The 27372-nt window shown below is 39.6% G+C and overlaps 2 protein-coding genes across 9 annotated transcripts in view; both read right to left on the bottom strand.

Moving 5' to 3' along the window:
* The window catches only part of VPS35L (VPS35 endosomal protein sorting factor like), a 55204-nt gene extending 46304 nt beyond the window's left edge, over positions 1 to 8900 (bottom strand). For both annotated transcript variants that reach the window (XM_030482630.1, XM_030482631.1), the window contains exons 1-7: positions 8759 to 8900; positions 6133 to 6232; positions 5015 to 5182; positions 4558 to 4680; positions 4175 to 4199; positions 3060 to 3136; positions 1849 to 1977 (exon numbers count right to left, since the gene is read on the bottom strand). In XM_030482630.1, coding sequence (XP_030338490.1) covers positions 1849 to 1977; positions 3060 to 3136; positions 4175 to 4199; positions 4558 to 4680; positions 5015 to 5182; positions 6133 to 6232; positions 8759 to 8775 — 639 coding nt within the window. In that variant the 5' untranslated portion in view covers positions 8776 to 8900. The remainder of the gene's footprint in view (positions 1 to 1848; positions 1978 to 3059; positions 3137 to 4174; positions 4200 to 4557; positions 4681 to 5014; positions 5183 to 6132; positions 6233 to 8758) is intronic.
* Positions 8901 to 9197: 297 nt separating this feature from the next.
* CCP110 (centriolar coiled-coil protein 110) lies at positions 9198 to 27259 on the bottom strand. 7 transcript variants are annotated; one of them, XM_030482622.1, is made up of 16 exons: positions 27094 to 27258; positions 25874 to 26030; positions 24370 to 24498; positions 21364 to 23005; positions 20268 to 20392; positions 19940 to 20123; positions 19122 to 19261; positions 18654 to 18770; positions 18294 to 18395; positions 17888 to 18004; positions 17407 to 17486; positions 17136 to 17201; positions 16767 to 16829; positions 15724 to 15783; positions 15080 to 15162; positions 10292 to 11059 (listed from the first exon to the last, which is right to left on the bottom strand). In XM_030482622.1, the coding sequence occupies exons 1-16, from the start codon at positions 27138 to 27140 to the stop codon at positions 11007 to 11009; spliced, it is 3165 nt and encodes a 1054-aa protein (XP_030338482.1). In that variant the 5' UTR covers positions 27141 to 27258; the 3' UTR covers positions 10292 to 11006. The 7 variants fall into 7 exon arrangements, with proteins under 7 accessions (XP_030338486.1, XP_030338489.1, XP_030338482.1 ...); XM_030482623.1 differs by lacking the exon at positions 27094 to 27258 and adding an exon at positions 26896 to 27017; XM_030482626.1 differs by lacking the exons at positions 17136 to 17201; positions 27094 to 27258 and adding an exon at positions 26896 to 27017 and having other exon boundaries at positions 9198 to 11059.
* Positions 27260 to 27372: the final 113 nt, after the last annotated feature.

Here is a 27372-nt window from a genome sequence, read left to right as displayed (position 1 = left end):
TCCAAAGGTCACAAACTCTGTTTTCCCCACCTTGAGTTCCAGCTAAAGCTCTCTATTCCCTCAGCAACAATTCACACCCTGCCTTAATAACCAGAAATCTTTCTGCACTTCAAGCTCTGTAAAACTCCTGCATATAGAATGACAGCTTCATCTCCAATGTCCAAATGAAAGATCTGTGTAATTTCATTAGTTCTTATATCAAGATAATTCTGGCATTCAAATCAAAATTGCTTTTTCTAGCCTAGCACACATTTCAGAAAATAACAATCAAAGGCCAAACTTACCCCTCCTGTTACACACTAACCAGTAGGTGATGCTAATCATAGACTATGCATATAATCACAGCCTGATGTCAAGAAAACTGCTTAGTTCTTTTAGAGGACATAACATTCTTAAAATTACATTATTTACTAGGCAGAATCACAACAAGGGAAGTTCAGTCATGTTTCCCCCCTATCCTGCTTTATAAGTCTAGAATTATTATTCTTTCTGACTTCTTTTATTCATGTTAATTACCCAAATACCTATTTCATTCTTACCCAGCCTTTCAATTAATGATGAGCATCTACAGCATGAAGTTCAAGTGCAAAGTGAACAATACACACAACACTTAAGATATGAACATGCGGCATTTTGATGCTACTTTCCTAGAAGGAAGCACTGAATCCCATCTTAGAAACTACATTATTTCAAAATCATTTGTGAAACCATTTGCAAAAAAAACCATATGATTGCATATCATATTAATGAACATAGAACATATTAATGCATAGATTATCACTGCATGTCAGACACTGTATACATATACACTTCTTAATGCACTGTAAATACAGTACATCCATGTCCCTTTTCATCCGAAGACTTTGCATATTCTATTCTCTTTCACTAAAATATTCACTCTTCATAATGTTATATATGGATTTTTTAGTATTACAGTATTAGTGGTTTTCATAGTATTACAATAGAACATTAGTCACCCTGGGTCGCATACAATTTTTTGATCTCACTTACTTTATGGTTCATTTCCTTTATTATCTTTACCACAATTTAAGCTGAAATTACTGTAAACAGTTTTCAAAAGAGTATCCAGCATGACAAAATAAAAAAAATCCTCACTTTATATAACCCCACTTGATGCCTGTGAGCATTACATCAGTTTTACAGCTTTTAAGGATGTCATTATCTCATCTGCCCTCTGACGCACTCTGCCTCTGGCTTTTTTCAAAGGCCAAACCAAACAAAAAGAGCATTTAATTGTCCTATTTCCCCCTGCCCCCCTCAGAGCCCATCACCCCAAATGAGCAAGAGGAAGACTGTGGGCAAGTTTAAAAAAGAAAAAACAACCATACACAGACTTTAACAACCTGGAGTTGTTTTCTGTAGCTTGCTAGGGTCCTAAATCAGATTATTCAGTTGCCTTAGTAACTCTGGATGGGGAAAACACTGACATTCAAAAAGCCATTCTGTTATTACTTGGGGTGGGGAGCAAGGGGCTAGAAGGGGAAGAGGAGAGGAGAGGAAATTACATGCCCTAGAAAGAGTTGATATCACTACATGTTATTGATTCTAGTTATCCCTAACCAGGTAAATTTTCCACATCTGTCATTCGGCCACTCTCTTTATGAGAATTCCATTCCCATACCCTAGTCAAAATCAATACATAACAACAAAGTTGAAAATCCAACTGTTGTCAGAAGCCATAAAACTCAAAGAAACTGGTTTCAGTGAAGAACAGAAGAAAGCAATAGAAAAGTATTAGAACACCTTCTTTCCTCAAGAAAGAAATGGCACAAACCACACCACCACCAAATACACCAGTTCCATACAGAATGAAAATGTAAAACTGACCTGGATGACTATTTTCAGAGCTTTTACTTTCTGATCAGATGACCAAGCATCCTTTAAAGACTGGTTCAGTTCTTCAATTCGGTTCATGTAATCCTGCTGAGTCAAATTCAACAGCTCTTTCTGTGAGCCCTGGCAATTAAAAATAAGCCTAATTAGCAAGAGAGGGAAACTATCTTAATTTCATGCTCAGTACCAGAGCACTCTTGTAACCTGTCTTCCCAAAGACCTTACAGACCTTATAAAAAGATTACATAGCAAAAATAAACTAGTTAAACCTGGAAGCAGAAATAATTGTTTAAGCTTTAGAACCAAACTGACACAGGAACAAAGTGACTAAAAATGCATTTAGAAAAATCAGAAGGTGTTTCTGGAACAGTCTTCAGTAGAAATAAGAGTGACACAAAAAACTAGCTTCAGGACTAGTTTTGATGAGTTTATTAAGCTGTATTACAGAACAGATTTCATAATACCTCAGAATCTAGAAACAACCCAACCATCAGTAAAACAATCACAGATGAAGAGATAAAATGCAAATGCAATTAGTTTCACAAAAGGTTACGTATATCCTTATGATAAGTGTACTTTATTTTTCTACTAAAATAACCCAGTCCTTGGTGATATGCAAGTATTAGAACTGTGATAGCTCAGGCAACCTGAGGTTAGTCAAGAGGCAGTGGTTTCAAAGCAACAGTACCCAAAACACCTCTAAACGTACCCCACAGATTTAGGTTTTAGGAAAGTGAGTTATGGAACATCTCATCTTTGTACAGTAAAATACTGCAGTTTGAGAAATAACTTGAATACTCAGTATTTCTATCAAGCACATAAATGTAACTTTAATCTCAGGTAAACAGCATGCAGCTGCTGCAACAACAGCAAATGAAACTATTAGATGTTAAAACTTCAGGCTCCACAAAGTTTGATAGCAGCTACAGAGTGTACACAGAACCAAGGTAAAGCAGCACTGGTACATCAGGCTAATTTTCAAATCACAATTTCTAGTGATACAAAAATATGACTCTGCCTGAATTCTGCAGCAGTAAGGATTGAAGTTACTACAGAAGTCCCATGAAAAGTAGATATTTATCTAAATACTGCATAAGCACATGCAGAATCAGGACCTTTTTAAAAGGTTTCATGAAAAATTTTTATTTCACAAATTTACTTTACTTTTTAAATGGTGATGTAGTTGGATTAGAAAACTATCTCACCTCTTCCAGATCATCCAGTTCTTCTAACCTTGTCCTCACTTTTTCAGAAACTGCTGAGCCAGTAGTAGTAGCTTTTCCTGTAAAGAATTGTATGCTTGAGTTTCTTTACTTGGACGTCTAAAGGGAAACAAACCTGAAGAAGCTTGACAGACTCAAACAACTAGTCAGCTTCCTTGACAGAAGACAAGTGGTTTGATTCATTTGGTGACTATTCCTGAGGACACACATTTAAACATACCTACAGCTCATTCACTTTGAACAGAGTATGGCAAGTAAGCAAAACTGAATATAAACAGATTTTCTTGCAAGATTTGCTGGTAAGGAAAGAACCACTGGGTAGAACCATAGGATAATTTAGACTAGAAAAGCCCTACAGAGGTCTCTGTAGGTCTCTCTCCCAACTCTCCTCCTCAAAGCAGGTCTGATTTTGAAGTTTTAACAGGTTGCAAAGGGTGACATTCAATCAGCTTAACAAAATCTAAGGACAGAGATGTCATGCTCTCCCGGGCATCCTGTTTCAGTGTTTGACCATTCTCATTCCAAAAAAGTATTTCATATTTTTGCAGAAGCTGAAGAGCTGCATGTTTAATCATATATAAAAATTCTGATTTATTATGCAATCAGCTATAACTACTAAGGCCAGATTTGCTTTCCTAGAAAACATGATAAAATATTTAACATTTGGTTCTTTTTTGAACACTCAGCATACAGCTGAAACCATTCCACTTTCATTTAAAGAGAATAACTGAAGAAGTTCCCAAGGGACTTGTTTGCTTTCCCTTCCAGCAAGCAGAAGAGTTGATAAAGATGATCTTCAAAACTTTAAATGAAAGTTTTAAGCTATAGTGGAAGGCAATGAATTCCATTTCCTTCCACAACACATAATCACAAATTCATTAGCCTACAGGAATACAAGACAAGGTGGCTGGGTGGTCTATTTTCAATAACTATTCTAAGTAAAAATCCAGCAGAAATTGCATTCACAAAAAACATAGATTCAACCACATGCTGGAATGGGGGAGGACAGGAAAACACTTTTCAACTATACTTGACTGCAACCCTGTCACTGTACCCTTCCTCATGCAAAATTTGTTGCTGTGAGAGAAACTGCTTACCTTTTTCAGATCCCATGTACAGATTCTGTAAAGAAACAGAAAAAGCAGACTTTATAAAACATGTACTCACTAGCACTCCAAGAATACACAGGGGATTTACACTGCTAATGAAGCCTCTAACGGTTTAGAAGCAGATATAAGACCAGAAGTGATTTGTATTGTTATACAAAAAGACGAAGTGATGGTTTCTAGGTATCAACAGACCTTTGGACTTGGCTGCAGAACAATTATTATAAGTGAGAGTTGTGGTACAACTTTCTGCAACGTTAAAACTGAAATTTAGAGGGACAGTATTTAGTCATTAAATAATTACAAAACAGCAACAACCAAAATCCATTAAAGGTCTAGTATGAATAAATAAAACTGGAGAAGCTGCCACTTACAATAGAAAGCTTCTCTGTTGTTGTGTATCTAGCAAGGATGTCACCACGTTTGCTTGACCATGGTTCAAAGTCACTTCCTACTGCTGAGCTGTCATCTTTATCCCGTTTCTTTCGTGTGCTATCCTATGAGAGGAGTATGAGTGCAAATGTTAAATACAAATCTGGGAAAAAAAAGAAGGCTGATAAAGGTCAACTTCATATTTCAAGTGATAACTGATCCTTCCAAAAGTTACAATATTAAAAAAAAAAAAATCCATATTTAAGTAAACATGTCAACATCAGCCACATAAAAAGGTAAAGAAAAATGAATATGTTATTCTATTAATAAAGTATATTTCCTATTTGCATTAACCTCCTAATTGGTGACACAAATATCTTTTATCCAGGGTTGGCTTTGTGGTTTTGTTTTTGGGGAGGGGTTATTTTTTTTAGTGGAGATAACTGCCTCCAGTGTTACCATGGTCGCAGCAGTAGTCACAGGATCTGCAGCTGCTGCAAACAATGACAAGGGATCGGTACCATCCAGTACACTGCTCAGTGGATCCAGCATAGAACTGGAAGAGGAAGAGGATGTAGAAGAAGTGCTTCCTTTCCGGTTCATTTTCTTGGTCTTGGATTCAGTAACCTAAAAGAGAAGTTCAGAACTATTAAATAAAAAGGCTTTCTCTTCCCCATTTTTGCTTTAATAAATCATCAAAATATGTGCTACATAAATTGCACTGTTGCAATGAAAGCAAGAACAACCAAAACCAACCCTAGAATGAGCATCAGCATTTAAACTGAAGCATCTCCTTTCCCCTGAATCTGGAGGCACTCTTTGATAGCACTTCCACTACTTTTTTTTTTTTTCCCTTCCAATTCTAGGTCTAAAGAACTATAAGAATAACCACCCTAAATTTCTTTCTAGCACCCCTCCTCTATTTTATTGGGTTTGTCCCTCTCCTCCAACTTCCTTCTTGCTATTTGATTTCCTCTGCTAGTCTCATCTTTACTTTATTGTATAATACTCAAGTCTGGAACACCAAATCCATTCTGAAGACCTCCACCTTATCTCCCTACTGACCTTCCTGAGTAGAAGGTGCTGTCCATTTATCATTCATTACCATATAACTATCATCTCTATGAAGCTAGATTTTTTTTTGTACATCCATAGTTTTAAAAGCCTCTCATACATTAAAGAAATGATAAATGTTTTAAAGCACACAGCTGACTGGAAGTTAACCCAAAACCAAATCTTACATCAGGCAATTATGCAGGTTATTTGTAATGCAACAATTTGATTTTAAACTTATCCATTATTCAGCATTTAATGCAACCAAGAAAACCCACAAGTTGGAATGCTATATTTGTCAGAAGGAGGCTGTTTTGACCCATAAAAGCACCAGCAAATTTCTGTAATGGACAAACAGAATAAACCTTGATGCCTCTAAAATAATAAGTCACTAACATAGAAAGCAACTTCACTAGTACCACCAGCTTCAATGCATTTTAATTTTAAAGGAACAGAAGTAAAAAGAGGAACACTATCAGTTTTAAGTCACATTCAATTTTCTGAAAGCACAAGAAGAAACTCACTGTAATGGGCTTTAGCGGATGGTAATCACCAAAATCCAAGGGTATGGATTCCAGTTTGCACATTTCAGATTCCGAAACATAGTTTCTTGATCTCGCATGCCTTAAAAAGAGTAAAGTATATATGCATATAATCACACAACTTAATGAACAGAGGAACATATCCTACATCTACACAGATGCAGGCATATTTACAAACAGAAAAGCATGTTGAAAAATAAGTCAATGTAAAGACCAACATTTCTCTCTCTACTAAGATACATAAAACTAAAACTGAAAAAATTTTACTTTCAGCCACTCAACTTTCCAAGACTCTCCTTTACATATATTTCCTATCTAGCAGTAAATAAAAGTCGTCACTGACAGCTCACACTCAGCATACCACTCCCAGGCCAAAATCAATCCTATTCTAATTAGAATGTGAGGCATCACCAGGCAAGTATACATATCTAATACACACGTGGGAATGAAGAACAACTGTTCACCATGCAAATAAGTCTCTCAAAAGTACATTTACAGTGTGGCTATTCAAGTGGTAAGACAGCTTGTAACATAGCAAATACAGCGGACAAGTTCAAGCTAGCACTGAAATGATGTTCCGCTTTTATTCTCCAGGGAAAGGAGATGAAGAATTTCTTTCTTGGCCACAGCAACACAGCCGACTTCTGAGAGTAAACTTATTTTAAGTAAACTTAAAATAAGGCTTGGGCCAAGCCAGGGTTTCATCCCCAGTGTATACTGCAAGATACACCCCTGCCTGCAGGTGCTGTTTTAACAGTGGCTTTCAACCTTTTTACACACACACACGAGCATCACTGCAATTGCCACCTCTCTCTACCTCCGACACTTGCCAGACTGCTAACATCCTAAAGCACAGGCTTTGAAAAGCTTACAGGGAGCACAAACAAGCATGGCAGGTAAAATGGAAAAGAATCTCTCTACAACACTATTGATAATAGAACAAAGTGCATCCCGCAAGTGAATGTACCTATCGTTATTTGATTATTAAACATGAACCCCATGGCCACTTCTGCACCAGTGTTACCAGACCTACTTGTTAGCCTGCTACCTCCGTGCTGTACCACAAAAATCAACCTCCTGGCAGCCCCACTGCTCTGCTTCGTGGCTGCAGGCCCCAGTTTTCATCATCTTTTGATACTCCTAGAAATTCAGCAGTTGCAACCACATTTATTCCTTCCTGTTTCTGCAAGGTCACTGACCACACACACAGATCCCACCAAAATTACTGAGCTCAAAGTACCAAGAGCAGCCAACCAATGTGTTGGAGCTGTCCTACACCCCCAAATCTTCTTAGCTACATGAGTTCAAGTTTTAAAGTATTTCATGCACCAGCGTGTTCATTTTAAAAAGCATAACCCTGGTGTTTTTATGAAACCAACTGAGGTTTTACTAACTTCATTTTAAACTCACCAATTATTTCCACTTTTTATTAAACATGAACGTTTGCTCACACATTAGTGACATGAAAGAGTGAGACAGATGATTTTCAGCATGGCAATGTATATATGGAGGAAACTTTCTGGCATCCTAATGCCCTAATTTGCTCTAATTGCTGCATATCACTTTTCTTGATGAACCTCACACGAGGTTTCATTTCTAGTTTTCTCAGGACTATAACCCATCAGCCACATCAAAACCTAGAACTGGATATATCTGATGTGTTAAAAGAACAGCCGCCTCAGGACAGCAAGTCTTCCACAAAGAGAAAATCAGCTCATTTTAAAGAATTTTGAAGAAAAATTAACTATGAACATATTTTCCTTTACTCTGGCAGAGAAAGAGTGCCTATTTTATCCTTTATTTCCACAATAAACACCAGGCTAAGCTATTCCATGTCTCAGTGCAGCTTCCTCAGCTGTGCACCGAGTGTTCCTGCAGAAATACTGCACATCGCAAGCAGCTGCCTTTCGTTTGCAGCCCATAAGCACCGTGTCTACTTCTGAAGGGCCCGTGAAAGATTACTAACAGAAGCTAAACTGAGCCAGCAACCTGTGAAGTAAACTCGGGTTCACGGTACGAAACCTTCATCTGGCACCGGCGGCTAGTTGCTGCGAGCCCACAGTGACACCGCCCGGGCGCGGCTCCGCTCCCTCAGCGGCTCCTTCCTCCGAGCATGGGGCATGAGGTGATCGAACCACCCCAACACCTCGCTTAGGGCAAGACCCGCCCCGGGGCCGCCCGCTCCCTCAGCCGCCTCCCTCACGGACCCCGAGGGCCGCTGCCGTGTGGGAGCCCCGCGTCACCGCCCCGGCACCCAGGGTAACGCGCTGTAAACCTGAGCTGCGCCTCCGCAGCTCTCCGCACGGCCGCCAAGAGCACCGCAGGCTGCGGCCCCACGGCAGCCCAGCCGCGGCACCCACCGCCCCGCTCCCCCCCGCCACCCGCGGATTTCCAGTCCCCTCAGGCCCCATAGGAAGCAGCGCTGGGGGCGGCGAGCACTTTCGCTCCCGGAGGGCGAGGCTTCCCCCACCGGCACACTCAGGCGTTCTCCGAGCGCGCCCCATCTCAGCCCCGCGGCCGTGAGGGGCGCTGAGGATGACGGCTGCCCCACACGGCCGCGGGGACCCGCAGGCCCCCAGAGCCTACTGCCCGCCCCGCTCCGCCTCACCACGGGAAGGCAGCCATCTTGCCGCCCGTTCACATGACGCCGCGGCCGGGCGGCGCCTTCCGCCGGCATTTCCCGCCCAGCCCCTCGCCTCAGGGCCGGCGGCTGCCGCGGCGCGGCCGGTGAGAGAAACGCGCCTCTTGTCAAAGACTTTAAAGTTTATTGTGCGGTATGTTGTAAGTATAAAGCAAGACTGGTGAAAACGAAATAAAGTACAAAAATAAATACACTTTCATAACGATGTCACAGTTCCACACAAAATAAAAAGATAAATAGGTATAAATACAAAACACCAAGTACAAAAACAAATTCTGGCACTTGTCAAGAGAAAGGCCTCGTGAAAGTTAAAAAACCCTTTGTGCTACAATGGTTTAATACACACACTGGAAGCATGCTTAAAGTAAGAGAGGTTTAGATGTGAAACCTGAACAGAAGGTAAGCATTCATTTTTACCAACACTTAAACTAAACCTAATTTTACATCAACATATCACCCATGCTAATAATAAATACAGCACATAAAACATCCTTTAAAAACATCCATCTTCAGTACCGATACACCAACAGCACGTCTTGTCACCCGTGACACAGGTTACTCTTGTCACTGTAAATGTTTCCCCTCGAGCTGTTTTCCACTCCTAAGGAAAGGTGGGAACCAAACCTGAGCTTCCATGGGGGGCTGGGAAGCTTGCCTTGGGCATTTCCTGAATTACATCTGTAATTTTAAGGAACCACAGCATTTGCATGGTAGAGGCAGGTCCTCCACTGGTGAAAACTCTGAAATTTACACCGTGAGGGATCCCCACCCCAGGCTTTTACATAAACGCCATGGTAAAGTGCTGCAAGCAGTGTTGCTCTTCAAAGTGTTCAGGCAGGATTTTTGTCATTTTCCAAGTGTGCGGTTTGGGCAACTTACTGCATGGTATAAAACGTTTGTTCTGAACAATGTCAGTAGCTGCAGAGGACTGATGTGGTGGCAGAGGAAAGCCACAGCCAGTGCCACAAGCAAGCCAATTCACTCGTCGCTGCCCATGAAGATACTCTCCTCATCCCACCATTAATGTTCCTCTTTCATGCTATTTAACACAACGAAATTTTTGGTCAGTCTTTTTTCTTACATCCACATAAATATGTTACAACGCCTTCAAAGTCAGGGTGTTGCACTGTACCCATACTGGGAAAGTAACAAAATACAATCCATTTCACATTCTGTTAGTCAGTTCTCTACTCCTACTGTTGCAGAGCAAAGTAAGCACTGCAAAGACTCACACGGCCAAGCTTTTCCTTATCAATTCCCTATTAATGTGCTAAAGTCATTAAAAGAAGTTACAGAATTCTGCTCAAGTTGAAGGATAATATCCATCAGTGGGAAGACCAAGTTAAAATATAAGCACGATCTTTTAATATTAGATTTTCACAAATATGAGATTGTGTTTGCTGGGATTTAGTAGGGATATTTTTCCTCCCTGAAATCATTATTTCAGGGCCTGTCAGATTATGGCAGAAGAGAAACCGCTCAGAAAAATCGTGACTGTCATCAATGAAACAAAAGATATCTGAATTATTATTATGGACAATCACTTTTAAGTATGAAATGGTAAAACAATTAAAATCTTGCCTTCTGAAATTTTTGTAGAACATATACTTCTCTTCATCTTGGTCAAAAGTTGTTTCCATAAGAAAATGCTGTAGACAGCAAGGAAAAAAATCCTAGGACTCTTTCAGCACATCAGTTTGATCTACCTCATGTATAAAAGTGCTGTTTCAGTATAGTCTTCGAAAGCACATCTGGTCTGCCCAGCAGTGAATCTGGATCCATGTCAGTCCAACTCAGGAGAAATGCAAAACATTTAGGCCATTACTATTTAAAATGAGGTAATCTCACTCATACACAGAAACTGTGGTTTTAAGTAATGCAAAAAGCGTGTGTCAGACACAGGAATTAGAGTGGGAAAAAGTCACAAATTAATGTTGCCCTGTGGTGATCTTTAAATAAACAAGATTAATAACCTTATGTGCTTGTAGCAGTATGAATATATAAGTTTTAACATGCAATTTTTCCACGGGTATTCAAGCTTCACAGCCCTTTATTACTTCGATATGATTGTATTAATGTGTCATCATCTGGAAATGACAAAATATGTTCATAATTTCTAAATATACATATACGAGTAGGAGGTGCAATGTTTCAATCAGTGCTGAGAATGCCATCATTAAAGAACAGCCATTTTATCCCAGTGAGTGCTGTCTTCTTAAATTGTCACAACATTTGGCTTCTTTCTTTGGGTTCTTCCTGCATATGCTCCTAAAAATGAAGTAGAAATATTACCATTTTAAAATTAGTAGTACTGACTTTTCTAACAGGATTATCCATCAAAAATAGCTGAAAAAGTGTAGGACAATTTATATATATTTTTAAGCAGTATTATATATTCAGTGGCTACTTTTAAAATGATAGTTTTCATAACATTACACCCAAAATGCCTTACGAAAATTACCTATGGGTTTGAAAGTAGCGACTTTTTATATTTCCTTCCTCAGTAACTATTCCATCTTCTTTTCTGCTACTCCAAAACATCTACAACTACAAATTTTTTATAACGCTCCTGTCACATCACCAAGACAGAGATTAAATGACTGATAAGTTTATGCCATGTATTACTTTTAAACAATCAATTAAAAAATATTATAAAAGTAAAATATTTAAGATAACTCTTCCCTTTTCTCCAGCTGCCACATTAATAAATCAAGAGACAGTTGTAGGTTTTCCCAGGTTCCATATACACAAAGTGCAGTATGAATAAGGTCATCAGGCAGGACCCTTACAAAAGTGAAGGTGCTCAAGTATAAAAATAATGACAAATCAATCTCTCCACATGAAACAAATATATACTCAGATATATATGTTTATAAAGCCATATTATACTATGCATAGCGCAAATATCTTCCAGTAACAAGGGTTTAGTGCTGCAGGCTGCTAAAAAGTAGCACAACTCAGCATTCACTGGGTTCAAGCAGTTAAGTGCCCAGCAGTGTGAGCAGACATTCACACAAAGCAGTGACAATCACACCGTGTGGTGCAGAGCAATGGAAATGCAAGACAGCCATGGGAGAGAAGTAGTTACCACGCGAATAAATGAATGTGACAAAGTACGTGCCAGTCCTTTGTAGGCTCTTCCGCTACTCTTTGTCAGAGTTGCAGTGGTTACTCACAGATGTCCAAGGGCTACATTCAGCACAGTGCAGAGCAGCTTTGGAAATGCCCACAGAGACCTCACCCCAGCAGGATCCCTCGCATCTGAACACTGTTTCCCACTACACAAAAAGGCATTTGTGCTGGCCCAACACTCTCCAGTGCTGTACTCTTCAGCTCGTCTGTGATCTTGTAGGACAACCAACCAGGCTGGCAGGCATGATGCTTTATTTAGTGATTAAACACTAGCTCATCGCTCTCCTCCAAGTTGCATAAAAATCTCCCACACATAAGAGGACAGTATAGGGAAGTGGCCTCTCTCCTATGATATACAATTGACCTGCTGTTCACACAGAGCAAGCGTGATGCCTTCCTGCAGTGCTGGCCTGAATTAACACACTTCATAGCACACTCCATCTCACACAGGCCATCTGCTCCTTGCTCAGCCCAGACAGGCAGGCGGGAAAGACATTTGGCCAAATGCTGCTGCCACCCAAATATTCTATGTGCCTCGTGCCCTCTTTTCCACACCACTTACTCAGACTGGGCAAAACCAAAGGAGATCAATAGGTCTAGTTGTAGCAGCAGCCTGATCTCAACCACCTTAACACAATCAGATCACATTAAATACCTGGCCCAGCTTGCAGGCTACTGACTGAACAGCCTGGTTCTATTTAAAATACTTTTTTTTTTAACTCAACAAATAAGACTCTTCATGGATTTACTAGTTTGTACTTTTCTCTTTAGCACAGAACTTTGAAAGAGTACAAAACAACAAAAAATAAATTTAGGGTCACTAGTTGATTCCTAAATGAAATGCCTTCTTGACAGAAAAAGACAACCACCAATTGGAGTGGTATTAAGCACTTTGTAGACAAAAAGTAAAAAAAACCAGAAAAATGAAAGAAGAAAAAAGAAGACGAGTTGGATGAGTACAGTATTGTTTCCTTCTGAGGGTTTGTCTCATATCTAATTTGAATGTTTTTATAATAGCTGTATTCTACTAATCCTCCTGCCCTTTTGCCCCTCTAATAGACGCAGTTTAACTGGGAGTCAGGGATGAATGAAGATAAGAAATTAAAAATGTTGTGGGTTAGGAGTACAGCAGACTGGTATAGTTACAAATAAATCTCTGTATTGCCTGGACCAAGCCACTGCTACAACTCTTTGTTTTCTGACATGCACAACTTCTAGTACAGCAAGAGAGGCATATGTATTTGTTTGGCTTTTTACATCCTCTTTTCAAATTCACTTCAGGTTGTTGTTTCTCTGTCTATGGTCTTTCCCAGACAGAACTTGCTGCCTCAATACAGATGACTTTCAAGGATCACCTCTTGAAAAAAACGGCTCTTTATTACTTAAAAAACCCTGTAATTTAAAAAAAATTATTAACAAAAAACTTCAACATACTGCCAAGCCTTTCTTCTCTATTCACATTTTATCCATATTAGAAAGCCATTTTATGCATATAAAGAAAACCACGTTCTATTTAAATGTATTCAACTTAAGGCTTTTTCATTATTGCAAAATTATACAGATTATTTTTTCATGCCAAGTGTTCCCCACCTAATAATTTCAGAAGGCATTTTTATTAATACAAGTAGTCTAACCTATTTATAAATGAGCATATGGAAGTATTGGTATTACACCATGGGAACACATGATGTCCAAACACTAAATGAGGTTACGCTGTGCAACCAGAACTAGGCAGCCTAAAGTTGGTTAGACACATCTGCTCTAAGTTCCAAGAAGGCCACTACAAAAGGCATTACATAGCTTTCCAGATATTCAACAAATAGCAGTAAGAAAAGGCAAAGAGAAATTTAGAGATATATCCCAAAGGATTCTTTTCATTGCCAAGTACCAACTGTCATGACTTCAATAATTATGACTAAGATAAACTCAGGGCTTAGCAGAGCAGCACACTCTGCCGACTGAGGAGTGAGAAAGAATGCTTTAACTGCAGGTCTGATGTCAGAGGCAAATGTAAAAAACACTGCAGATCATTATGAGCTCAGCATGAATTATATGAGATTGAGGATGGCATCCAAATCTCAAACCAGTGCTGAACTTGACATTGACACCACCCTTACACTACTACTCTTTTACTTTGTAATTGGTAGAGGTCTTGACTGTTTTGTTGTTTTCTTCAGCACTCCCATTTACTAGTCAATACCAGACACAGTTTCGCAAACTTGCAGATCAGAACTTCCCTTAATGGCTACCTCTGATTGCTAAAATTATATTGCTTACTTAATTTTCTTCTTTATATTTCAGAGATTATTTACACCTTTGCTAGTTTTTCTGGAGTGTCAATGAGTGCAACCGAACAACTGCCGTGCTCCACTCTAGTGGTGACAGCACTGCCAGGAGAACAGGAAAATAAATGATAAAACCTTGGTTGTAAACTCCATGTTTGCTTCTTTATTTCCCCCTCTTCAAACTGAAATGCTACAGATGTGTTTGCCTAGTTTCTTACAATACATTCTTCTATGGCCACTTCCCCTGGCTTCACAAAGTACTATGAAAAGAGCAAACACTCTGGGAAAACATCACATTTAAACAGTGTACACACTGCACTAAACCTTGCAGATACTCCCTGCCAGCATTGCTCCAGGGCGTTAATCAACAAGAATTTCCCTTATTGGAAACATTTGACACTTAATACATGCTGTAAGATGCGAGAGTAGTATATATAATTTTAGGACTGTCTGATGACTGAAAGCCCACTGGTAAGTCTGAAACTGTGCTTCCTGCCCTTTCAATGGGCTTTGTGTTGAGGACAAGTCACACGTGCGTACAGAACTCAGAGTCCAATAACATTAAGATTCTAATCCAAGTCTATTTTGACTACTGTGAGCTTCACAAACAGTGAATGTATCTGGCAAACTTTTTATGACTGGGCATCTGGTGAGTGAAAGCAAACGAGCTGTGCTGTACATTCTATATACTGTGTTTATAGAATTTGAAAGTGGATGGTTAAGTTACCAGCGCGTGTTTGTTTAAAGAGATAGATTAGATTAAAGACATAGCAAAGCAGGTGCACAAGAAAAGGAAAACAAGATATTGCCCATTTACTTTTTCTAGATACTAGTATTTACTATAAGATCCAAGCACCAATTTTCTACACACCTGAAATAGCCTTGTTAGACATTCTGCTCTCTGAGGCCTTCTTTCTATTTTGCTCAACCCCCTTCACTGAGGTCTTAGGGGTTCTAATTAAATATAAAAGAGTTAATAAGTCACTTGCAACAAAGTTGAAAGGCTGCATCCAAACATATAAAGACACTATCAAACTGTGTTTGGCATGAAAACATTTTTACAGTGTCCCACAGAGCCTCCTCCTGAGTACAATTCCTATAGACGTTATTATGGCTTACGCAGATACATTAAAAAGAAGAACATCTCCCCATGAACAGATATTTAAAGCTCTATTCAAGAAACTGATTCAGTTCAGATACTGTGGCATTACAGCCTACATATAAAAATATACATATTTCATTATGTGGAAGCAAAGCTTCATGGAATGAATGTTACAAATAGAAATGTTGGAACACAGTGTAAATGGAGACAATACACGAGAGGATGAGAACATTATTTTCCTGCAGTATAACGTAGAACAAAGCTTCATCACTCTCTCCAAATACTGTGAGAAGTAAGTAGTTTTACTATGTACAACAGTTGCACGAGTATGTGTAAATATGATTCAGAAATAACGGTGCTCTTGCACTTTGCATTTACTTTCATATTCAGGCTGTAAAATACTGTGCCCTTACCCTTGTCTGCAAAGAAGTCTGTGAACTGGGGCATTCTGTCCTTGATTGGTTTGCAGTACACTGGTAAAACACAAACTTTCATTAGTACTTTTTTCCTTCATAAAAAAAAAAATCAACAAAACAAACAAAACAAACCAAAAAACAAACCACAAAACCAAACCAACCCAAAACTCATAAGGAATACCAAATTATGCATGGTGTTTCACATAACAAATTTCAGAAAGGCCAACAGGTTCTGTAATGCAGATGATGTGTAGGCAAAAGTGGCTGGAATTAAAATGCCAGAATAGGGTTACTACTCCCGCTATTTAAAACAAAGAAACAAGAAAGCACACAGATAGAACTCCTCAACAGTGCCTTGGGATCCTAGTCATTGATAGGAACATACAGGAAAAAAGGATTGAATCGTTTAAACTAGTCACTGAAGATTGAACTCTGTTAGTAGACAGCACATCTTCAAAGCTTTTGGGTAAGCATGGGATAAAAATTGGTTTTAGGGGATGCTGAGTATCTGACTTTTTATATTAGAAAAAGGCGCAGACAGGCCTCATGAGAGAGCAGCTGCTGTCTTCCTGGATAGCAAGTACTGAACACTGTAATTTCTGTGATCTAAAGAAACCATCCCACAATCTAGGAGCAAGAACTTCACATCACAACAGAAAGCTGCTTCTTTTCTGACAGCTTTCCAAAGATAAGCATATCAATGACTACATGGCAAAGTAAAGGGTATTAAAAAAAGCAGTGTCAAACTGAAGCTTAAGAAATACTAATAGTGTATCTTGGAGAAAAACCTTGAACCTGAACACAGACATTTAAAGCCATAAATAAATCATTTCTGAAGATAAAATTTCAGAACTGACTCTATGCATCTTTTCTAACTTCTAATGAGCTAATAAACCTCTTTTTCAGACCATGCTAAATCATTACTGGCTGTCATAATAGTGACAGGAACTGAGCTGATTGATGGCAAACCAGCAACGCAGATCAAGGAATCTCTATGACAGTTCTTTACAAGCATTCTAATACAAGTAATCTTCACTCACCGGCTTTCAGGAGTTTTTTGTTTTATGATTATTTTTTTACTTGGCATTCCCATTTCTGAAGCCCTAGAGAAACAAAAGTATAGAAATATATCTAAATTATAAAATCACCACTTAGGTCTTGAACAGAAACAGTAAGAGAAAAACTACAGCATGATCTACGGCAGTACTACAGATTATCACTTTTTACTCTCAAGCATCACACAACTGTTCAGTCAACTGTGTTGCAGGATAACACTTGCTACCAGCCCCTCAAAAAACTTTGGCAGAGATACTCCATCAAGTATCTCTATTGCTAGGCACTTCAGAAAGACTGATAAAATAACTTGGAACAATTTTGCAATTTACATTAACCATAAACTAAGTATTCACCACTGGAAAATAACATAAACACAACTTAGAACAAACATTTTTTCTCCCATGCAAACAATAAGTCTCTTAAAAGTAAGAGTGAACTACTACCAGTAAGACAGCAGACACCCACAGACAGGTTTTTATTCATTCTTCCTGGGAGAGATGTTAGTTTGGAAAGAAGCTTTGGAAAGACTCCAAAAACATCTTTTCACTACTTCCAATGCCTCCTACTCATCCTCTTGCCATCCACCACCACCCACCACCACTACAAAGGGAGAACTGCACATACTTCATGTACTTCTTCCTGTCCAGAGATTTCTGTGTAGCTGTTGAAAGTGTCACTCGCTCTCTCGGGCTCTTTATTTTATCCTAAAAAAGCAAAAGAACCAACAAAACCAAGTGTTTTCAGTGCTAATTTCATATTCAGCTTAAATTCAAGGTTTTTTTTTCTTTTTTAAAATTCAAGGATCTCCCTCATATTACCAGATTAAAAGGTTTGTGTGCCATAACAAATTCTTGTTAGGGACTTTCTGTTGTTATTTTCACAATGTTTTTAATCCTAACTTTTATACATCTACACATTAAAAGCTTCAACGTAATAACTCCTACTGCACTGACCTCTTTTTTTATTTGAAGAAAGTTACCTACAGAAGCATAATTAAACAACAACTTAGATTTTAAAAACTTTTGGCTGGCTGAGGAAGAACCTCTTAAAAGCAAAATGATTCAGCACTGAAAGTCTTGCAACAGTTTACATGCTCTTAACACACCATTTGCCTGAGCATCTTCTCTTTACGAACTTCACGATCATGACGCAGAATATTCATCCTTTCTGATGCCTCCATTGTAAAAAAGATGTCATAGATGTCATACAGAGCAGCTCGCAGCTGGAAAGAACAATTAACATTTATTAACATTTTAATAAAGTATTGAGTCAAGTTTTGATCATCAGACTCTTCTCAGTTCCGATCTAAACAAAACACTTGAAAAGATAATTCTGGTATCTCTCTTAATGTGTCAGCACAAAACTGGAATCTTCTCTTCACAGCCATATTTTAAACTTTTTCCTTTAAACAAAGTCACCCTGAAGGTTTTAGGTATTTACACTACAAAAGCAGAATAGCTAGGAAAGGGTAAAAAAAAGGGGGGAAAAGAAAAATGTTTAAATTGTGTCACCTGAGCCATTACTCTTTCATGAAGGGACGCATCTTGTGCGGAAACACTTCCTCTTTTTAATGGGGCTTCAGACTGAAAATTTTTTATGAACTCCATTGTATCCTGGGGAAGACAGGAAAATAAGATTAAGCACCAAGCATCATCTCTCACAACAAAGAAATCATTACAAAGTGTATGCATAGGACACATATTCTTTGACTTAGACCTTATGACACTGAGCAGTGCAACACTTAAACATGTTCATGTGACACACATGCCGAAATTCTTCTGAAAGCAGAAAAAGCATCATTTCATGTGTCAGTTGAAGACAGGAACAAAAACAGGAGACGAAGCTACACAATATAAAAATGCTGATCTCACTTTTACAGTTTGCTTCAGATGTTTCAGTTTTTCTGTCTGCAGGAGTCTACGAGTGAGAAACCCCTTTGCCACAGCAGTGATCTTATCGAACTTCATTTGTATCTCGGGACTGAAAACCTTAAAAGAACAGAAGCGTTTTCGAAACATTTGATTAAAAAGCCAAGAACTATTACTTTTCTCTCAAATAACGTCAATCATGTCACCAAAAATTTGAAGTAAGAAACAAGCTGATTATGATAAAGTTCTGGCTGGGCCAAAAGTACCCACCATAATATTAACTTAGCAATATATGAAAAACAAAGAAAATATCCTATACAGTTCTCTCGTGTAATCGAAGTCGATACAGGAACAGATACTAAACTTTTCTGTGAGATTTATTACTGCTCAGCTATCACAAAGTTACCAGTGATAGCTGGTAACAAAAAACTACAGGCTTTTTAAGCTATAAATAGCTTTTTTTTCCCTTACCTGTGTCCACCTACTTTTGATCCTGTTACTTGGCCTAGATACTGAGGTTTTTATAACTCCAGTGCCTGATGGTCCCCAGAGAAAGAATGATGTTTCACTTGTGGAAGCAAAGGTGCTAGGTGTTGTAGTATGAGCAAAACCTGCATGCAAAGCAGAAAGTGCAGTTCAACACGCTTTTGTCCATAAAGTAAAGACTATGTGTGCATATGCACTCAGCTCCAAGGTAGCAGCTTTGTTTACAAGGTCAATTGCAAGAAGCAATCTGAGTATTTCTGATTCATTTCCTAGCAAAATTTGCTAAACAGAAGACAAACCAAAACATTTCCTAATGTTCTGGAACTGGTGAGAGGTGTTCCATTAGCCATAGCTTTCAAGACTCCACCAGCTTGCATTCAAGACCCCTTGAAAGAGCCCCTCTAATCCTCCTACCCAAAGGAGAACACCTCTCCCACTCTCTACAGCTACATGAGAATGAACCGTCTGTGACATGATGCATATCCACATGCTCATCCTTGACCAAATGAGTTTACTCTTAGCTTCTTTTCCTTGAATATGCCCTATAACAATTATATAACAAATGCAACACATGGCACAGTACAAGGATGGCTGAAACTGTGTTAAATGCCATCTAGACTAAGATGCAACCCAGAATTTGTTTTAGATGTGCTGGAGACAGCAGCTGTCCACATTATCCTGATCAACAAGTATCCCAGGGCAGGAACACTGCCTTTATCAATAGAGTGGGGCAGCTGGTCCCATCAAGCATTGTAGAGCAAAATATATAATATTTAATCTTTGTTCTATGCCATCAGTTTTACCAATGCTGGTAGAGTTTGCATTGTGGACCGTCTCCAGCTGAGACTGCACACTTTCCAGCAAGCTGCTTTCGCTTTTTTTCCTCCACTCCAACTCCATCCTACTGTTAATGTTCACTTTGGAAATTTCTATTTCTGTTGTAGCAACCTTCTTCCCTTTCAACTTTCTCTCCTGCTCTTCCAGTTCCTACAAAAGAAAGAGAAACAGACTCATACTTAATTCTAACTCTACAAAGCAATGGAACATACATTTTTAAACCAACTGCTTTCTGACAAGCTGCAACACAACACACACGCCCTTTGCTTAGAATTTTTCCACTTTTTACCTTACCTTCTGCAATTTCTCCTGTTCTCTCTCTTGTTCAGCTATCAGAATTGACAGTTGTTGCGCATGCTGTTCCTCAAGTCTCTTCCTCATTTCTTCAAAGGCCAACATTTTAGTTTTTAAAATATCTTCTGAGAAGATACATTACAAAAAAATCAAGTATTAAATAATTTCTGTGTGATCTTTGCCATGGACATACATGCTTTTAACAGGAGTATTTTGCATCATCAGTAAAAAGGTACAGCGGATCTTTGCTATCAGGTTTCCATTATGTATTGCAAAGAACCTTGATATCACGTTTCCATGATGGATTGCAAAGAACCTCATCAGTTACTACAGCCCTTCAAAATATTTGCATGTTTACATTTGTGGGATAAGCATGTGAACGGACCAGCAGTAACTCCATCTGAGCCTATATTAAAATAAGGTCACAAAAACCCTATCTCTAAGAACAGCATACCTGCACCTGCTCAAGTGAATGATGCCACTTCAGCTTGTTTTGGTAGAGGCACATACAGATGTACCAGTCTTGAATTTGAACAAAATACCTATATAGTGAGTTGCAACCCATTAAAAGGTATTTTAATTTACACAGGCTACCTTTTAGTAGTCTTATTTAGACCTTGTGGAATGAGAAATAATTTTCTTAGCAAAACTAAATTCAGATTTCTACATTCAAAGAGGAAATTACTATTTGTGCTGTCAAATGATACCTTTGAGAATAAGAACTGAATTGACAAAACTGGTATGTTTTAGCCGGTTTCCTCATCAATTGTTTCATCAAGTATTTGTTAAAAATAACTGGTGTTAGATTTTTGACTCCAAGTGGCTCCTAAGGCAGCCATTACGCCATCCTGTAGCAGTTAAAAACAGCTCACGTAGCAAGCTGAATTTCAGAATCTGTCATTACTTAAAAATCAGAGAAATAATGAGGTTACTGAAAAAAAAAGGTAATTTACACTGAACAAAATTTAAGCTTTTGTATATAAAATATGAACATACTTCGAAACACCAATGACTAATGGTCACTGGAGGTTTTTTTCCAAAAGGTTTATAAACCGAGAAATTTAAGGAAAAGCCTCAACTACAGGAAATCTTTTACCTTTTGCCATATTATCAGGGGCTGCAGTCTTGGTAATGTAAACTGATCCCACAGGATACTTCTGTTCTTGCAACCACTGCTTCTCTTCTTCCATTCCAACTGTTAGAACACAGGGACTGTTTTCTTTTTGGCAGTTGTCGGTGTCCAAATCAAGTCTACGTTTTACCTTTTCAAAACTATTTTCTAGAAACTGCTCATTTGCTGAGGAAACATTTGGAGTGTCCATCTGCTGTTGCATATTCTTGCTCTGCATTAGTAGTGGAGATGGGTCTTCTACATCGTAAGACTTATTGAGTTCTACTGGAGAATTACATTTAGTATTTTCTAGCAGACTGGATGGGTTGGTTTCATTCGCAGTTAGGAGCTTCTGTGTGGCTCCAGACTGGCTGCTGGCAAATGGCTCATTCAGTTTTGCAGCAACAATATTAGTGCTGGTCTCTACTTTATATGGGCCTCTGCTGTCCATCACTACCTGTCCTTCCACTGTAGCTGAAAACGTTCCTTTGCTTTCAAAGTGCCCAAAGGAATGGCGATGCGGTCTGCCAACCCCCAACCCATCATAAGGGCCTGAAGAATTCCTGCTGACACCAGGAATTCTGCTAGGGCAAGCCATAGTGAAGTCCACCATGAACTTTGGCACTGATTCGGACACATTGTTTTTGTCTGCAATATCTTGCATGATTAGATCCATTGCTCTACCCTTGCCTTTAGGACTCAACTCAAAAGCATTCACTGGGTTATTTATAACTATGTGCCCCATTGATAAAGGTCTCGGGCGCCTTCGGTGCATTTTAGGGCTCATGCTTGGCTCTGGGCTTGGCAGTTTGGCATAAGAGCCTGTGAGGCTCCTGACAATGCTACTGTCACGATCGAACATAGAAGTCTTTTTAAATTCTTCATCTGAATCTGAATCCACCAGCGGGGGTGTTCCAACTCTCATTGGTATGTCCACTTTAGAAAAACTGGATAAAGTGGACATACTTGTGTTATTTGTATGAGTAGAGGCACCTTGGAGAAGGGTATTTGATTTATTAAGACTAGGCTTATCAAGTGTCAGAGCAGCGCAACTTCTGCCTGCAAGCTTTGTTCTTTCTTTCACAGAGTCAGTTGTCTTAACACCATCGTTTTCTTTATCTGAATGACTTTCACTCATACTCCTCTTTGAATTACTTTTTGAGCTACACTTGGTTTGCTCTTTCTCTATATACTCCCTAGATTTCTTCATCAGGTTCTGAAGACTCATTACATATGGATCTTGGACTTCCTCATCTGACGGCGACGCTCCTATTCTCTCCTGCTTTTGCAAAGCATATGAAGCAGGCTTACTATGCACATTGTCAGGAGACGCAGCCCTTGAACAAGGTACATCTTTCGAGACATGACTCTCGCTTTGCTTTGAAAAAACATTTTCTTCTGCTGCTTTAACTACTTCTGTCACATTTGGTGTCACCTGCCCAATGGCATCCGACGGCTTAAGATCTGGTGTCTTCTCAAGCGCTGTGGAAGCATGCCTTTCAGGAGAACATGCCAAAGTGCCATCTGATAGAGCTGTGAAGTCAGCTGAAGCTTTTGAATCTGAATCAGGGCAAATATTCTCAGCCTCCTGTGTGTTCACGTCACTCACACTAGGTCGTCTCCTGATCTGTAAATAAAAATTGAAAAACATCATGTATTTTGATGAAATCTCAGATCCTCAGAACCCTGCTTCATCTATTTTAAAAAAGAATGCTACTACCTTAAAACCAATCCAGGGTTTCAGTTCAACTGTTACTGATTTCCTACAAATTACTTAAAATATGGAGCTCTTTGCAATAAGAAACAAATTATTGGAATTAAAATCTAAATTTGAATAATGGTCCACTCAGAATTTTTTACTGATACCACGTATCAGAGTGCAAAGATGCTCTTTTCTTCATAAGGTAATTTGGATAGATTAAAATAATTTTACATTAAGAAATGTAATTGAAAAAAAAAAATCAGCATCAAATATAGATAAACCTATAGACAACTAAGAACAAATCAACATAATTCCTAATAAAAATAGTGGGACTATAGATTATTCATTTCTTTACTAATCCAGAGACAATTAAATAGTTTTCACTTGTAAAGTAGTTGGAAAACCAGCTTTATTTAAGTATTATATGCTACTTCTAGCCAGCATCTGTTTAAAAGTGTTTTCACACTACAATTATCCTACAGGTTATCCTGTGTGTTGCAACTCAATCATTAAGGGGACACCTTTGGGAAAAAGGAAAAGGCTAACTTATTTTTGTGTTGTACTCCTTATCTGCTCTTCCAATCCCAGACAGGCGAGTGTTGCCATGCACGCTCCAGTTAACAATGCAAACCACAAAGTTTTGTTTGCCACCTTAGCAACCCAACAAATTCAGTGTTAACTGTATTTGTTTAAGCCACAGGTTAATTTAAAGACTGTATTGCAACTGTTTCAAAGACAAATAATACCTCGATTAGATGTATTTAATAGCTTTTTCAATTTAAACCTCTAAGTGAATTCGTCAGTGAAGCAGCAAAGAAAACATGCAGTAAAATTATAAAGCACACAGAATTGCAAGTTGTTATGAAGGTAATTTTAGTTCTGTAACTGTAAGGTTGAATATAGATTATTTTCTGATTAAACCATAAGCTTGTAACTGCAGCAAGCTCTAACACCTGGAGAGGGGTAAGTTGTTCATTTGTTTTTACTATCTAGTAGTTTCAAACACAGTTACAAAAGCAGCAGCCATCTGGTGTGGTCTGCCTTTTGCATACACCAATGAAAGCAGTGAAAAGCCAGTCCCATGCATTACAATGAACACAGAGATTATCACTAAATAATCCATTATCGGGTCACATAGCATGAAACACTAGCACATGCTGGTTCTGGAGAGTTAACTGCTGTTAATTTCATGTTTATATTGGTGAATACTTAACCCCCAGCACTTTCTCAAACTGCCTATAAGCAGAGGGTTTCTGTAAAGCTGTAAGGTGGCTTTGGATTAACACTACCTGAACATTATCTAGAATCTCCTGAACACGATTCAATAAAGCTCTTTTCCGGGAGTTCTGTCTCCAGGTCTCTAGGTCCAGTGCTTTCTGTTTGTATTGCTGTATTTCCTTTTTCTTTTCAAGGCTAAGCTGCAAAACAGAGTGTAAGAAACATGGTTTCTATCACTAAATGCAAAATGCAATACAGAATTACAGAAATAAATTAGAAAGAAAAACAAAAGAACAAAACAACAGAAGAACAACAATCACCTAAGTCGAGACTTTGCATACATTTTAAATGGCAGCTTCTTTTTAACCAATAACCTATTTTTTCACGGAAGATGCACAAAACTCCTTCTTGACACACATGCAAATGAACATGAATTTAAAAGGTCATTTATAAAAAACCTGCATGAACATTACATGCTACAGCACCAACTTCAAATGACACAGGACTGAGAGTGCAGGACAGGTCTTTCTCAGTCCTCTATGGAGATGGGAAGTTTTGGCCATCCTGTGGAGCCCTTCTGCAACTCATCTTCCTACTGGTACTCAAACTATTCAGTTCTGTGAAGGACTTGCTTATACGTGCCCTGCTGAACCAGAGGGGAATTTCACAAGAAAGAAATGGATACAAGCAGTCTGCTGGATCCTTTCAACAATCACAATCTGAAAACCTTCTGAGTTACAACTTTAGAATATGTGGTTTGGATAAAAGTCAAAAGTAGATCTACAAAATATAGCTACAAAAATTAGTTTCACAAAGTTCTACAAAATTTAATAGTCTCAAGCCAAATAATACATTTCTTCTGTGAAACCTTAAAATAACAACCCATTTGTAAGTTAAGAGTATTAAGATACACCGTTTAGCCTCCAATGTGTATCTCATGTTTGGACATGGTTGTTACAGAGCGTCTCCATTCATACTTCCCATCACTGAAACTAGGAAGTCAGCTGCACTACTGCGCAAACTACCAACAGTCTTCTGCTTGGCTCTGTTTGCATTAAGCATAGAATGACTTAACATAATTGATGAGCCTGTGAAATACGTTAGAGGAAGCTGCAAACACATGCAAAAAAGAAATTTACTTAAAAGCTTTTTAAGTATCTCAGTATTTCCTATTTGCACTGGTTTGGGGTTTTTTTTTGACACTTTAAAAAACCCTCATGTATTCAACATTTGAAATGTTGATATGATTTTATATGAAGTCAAGCCCAGCAATAATACTCATTATTTAATACCACAAACACTTTTACCCCAGTTCTGAAGATGAAAAATTTCAAGAAATTAAAGCAAATGTAGTCAATGTAAAACAAAGTATATTTTACCCCTTTACTTTGTAAAATTAAGACTAGGAATACGTAGAATACACTAAACAGCAGGCCACACAGGAGATACCTCACATGTGAGATACCTCGCACAGAGCTGTACCTTCAGCAGAATCATTACATGGGGACATCAAGGCTCATGCCAATAGCATGAGTTAGCACACCAGAGAAGAAAACAATAAATAACAACCCTTACCAGAGGGGAAAGCACAGGAACTCCATGGAATTGAATGAGAGAGATGTTTTTGTGCTGAATAGCAAAAGAGGTTTCTCTTTTTAGTGCCTCTTCTTGGATTCTGGCAAGATGCTTCTTGCAGAATATTTCATAATCCTCCATCTTCATGTTAACTAAGCTACAAAGAATAAGAACATTACACTTCCATGTACTTCCAAGACCATGAAGGGAAAACAACATCACGACAAATTCTGTATCGCTCTATTCTGGGAAACAAATTATATGTTAGAAAACCCAATTTTCTCTTCTTCCTATCACTAATAAAGGCTGAAAAGCTGTTCTTTTCTTCCCATATAAAAATAGAATCTGAATAAATGAGCAAAAAACGATGATCACAGGTACAGAGAAAAAAGCAAGCATCGAGATGATCGATTTACAAAACTACACATGCCACAGCCAATCTTAATTTCCATCCGAGACTAAACCTCTAAGGCCTCCCACAGCTATCAGACAGATCCCATCACCTGTAATGAATAAAAATTGCAGTAAAAAAAAAAAATAAATAAGCTGGTATTAAACCAAGACCAGCCTTTATATTTAGGGGAACGTGTGTCTCACTCGCATTAGCCTCCTCCTCCAGACATGCCTGTATGAACAGACGCCAATGCTTCCACCAAACCCCTCAATTACAGCCTTGTTTCCCTACAGAAGCCCACACTCCTCACACTGCCCATGCCGCCCGGAGTCAGATCCCAGAGACAGGCACCTCCTGGCAAGGCCTGCCAACGCTTTTGTTCCCCCCGCACACCCCTTCAGCCGATTTCTGCCTGCCCGCCGTCGCCCGGCCCGCTCCGGCCACACCGAGCCCGGGCGGCAGCCTCTCCCCTCCCCTCAGCCGCCCTGCCCCACATCGACTCCGGGAGGCCTGTGGCACCGGCGGGGCCGGGCCCGGGCCCCGCGGCCCTCCCCGCCCGGCGGCAGCGCGCCCACCACGGCCGCTGTGCCCCGCGCAGCGCCCGCGCTCCCGACGAACCGCTCGATACCTGCGGGGGGCCCGGACCCCCGGCCCGGCCCGGCCGCCCCGCGCGGCACCGCCTCCCGGCAACCGCGCCGGGCTCCGCAGCACTACAGGCCCCAGCGCGCACTGCGGCCCGCTCCGCTCCTCCTCCCGGGCGGGCGCGGGCGCACGGGCGAGGCGCCGGGCTCTCTGGGGCCCAGAATTGAGGAAAAAACCCTCTTGGTTTGGTCTGGGGAAGGACGTGAGCGCGACCCACAAACCTCTCCTCATCACTGAGCCCGCGGCACAGACCGGTCGTGTTTGGGCGAGCTCCCGGGTAAAGGCAGCTCCAACGTTCAGAGGTGTGAGGTGGCACCGAGGGCCACCCTGGGGCTGATTCCCAGTGATTCCCACCCATGGGTTTCCAAGGGGAGCTCCCCTGTCAGCACGGGTGGAGCCTATTCTGCTTCATCACACCAAGTATCACACAGCTGCGCAGTCCTTGTGCAGCCTGGACCACAGA

This window comes from Strigops habroptila, chromosome 4, assembly GCF_004027225.2.
Source record: "Strigops habroptila isolate Jane chromosome 4, bStrHab1.2.pri, whole genome shotgun sequence".
Taxonomy (NCBI): domain Eukaryota; kingdom Metazoa; phylum Chordata; class Aves; order Psittaciformes; family Psittacidae; genus Strigops; species Strigops habroptila.
This window is presented reverse-complemented; position numbering and strand designations above follow the sequence as displayed.

What these genes read in the sequence shown, in the direction of transcription:
- CCP110 (XM_030482622.1), bottom strand. Translation starts at nt 27,140, where the DNA reads ATGAGGAGAGGTTTGTGGGTCGCGCTCACGTCCTTCCCCAGACCAAA. An exon ending in AGATTCTAGATAATGTTCAG is followed by an intron (nt 23,006 to 24,369) that starts GTAGTGTTAATC and finishes TTTTATTTACAG; the next exon opens with ATCAGGAGACGACCTAGTGT. An exon ending in AGAAGATGCTCAGGCAAATG is followed by an intron (nt 17,487 to 17,887) that starts GTGTGTTAAGAG and finishes TTGCTTTTTTAG; the next exon opens with GATAAAATAAAGAGCCCGAG.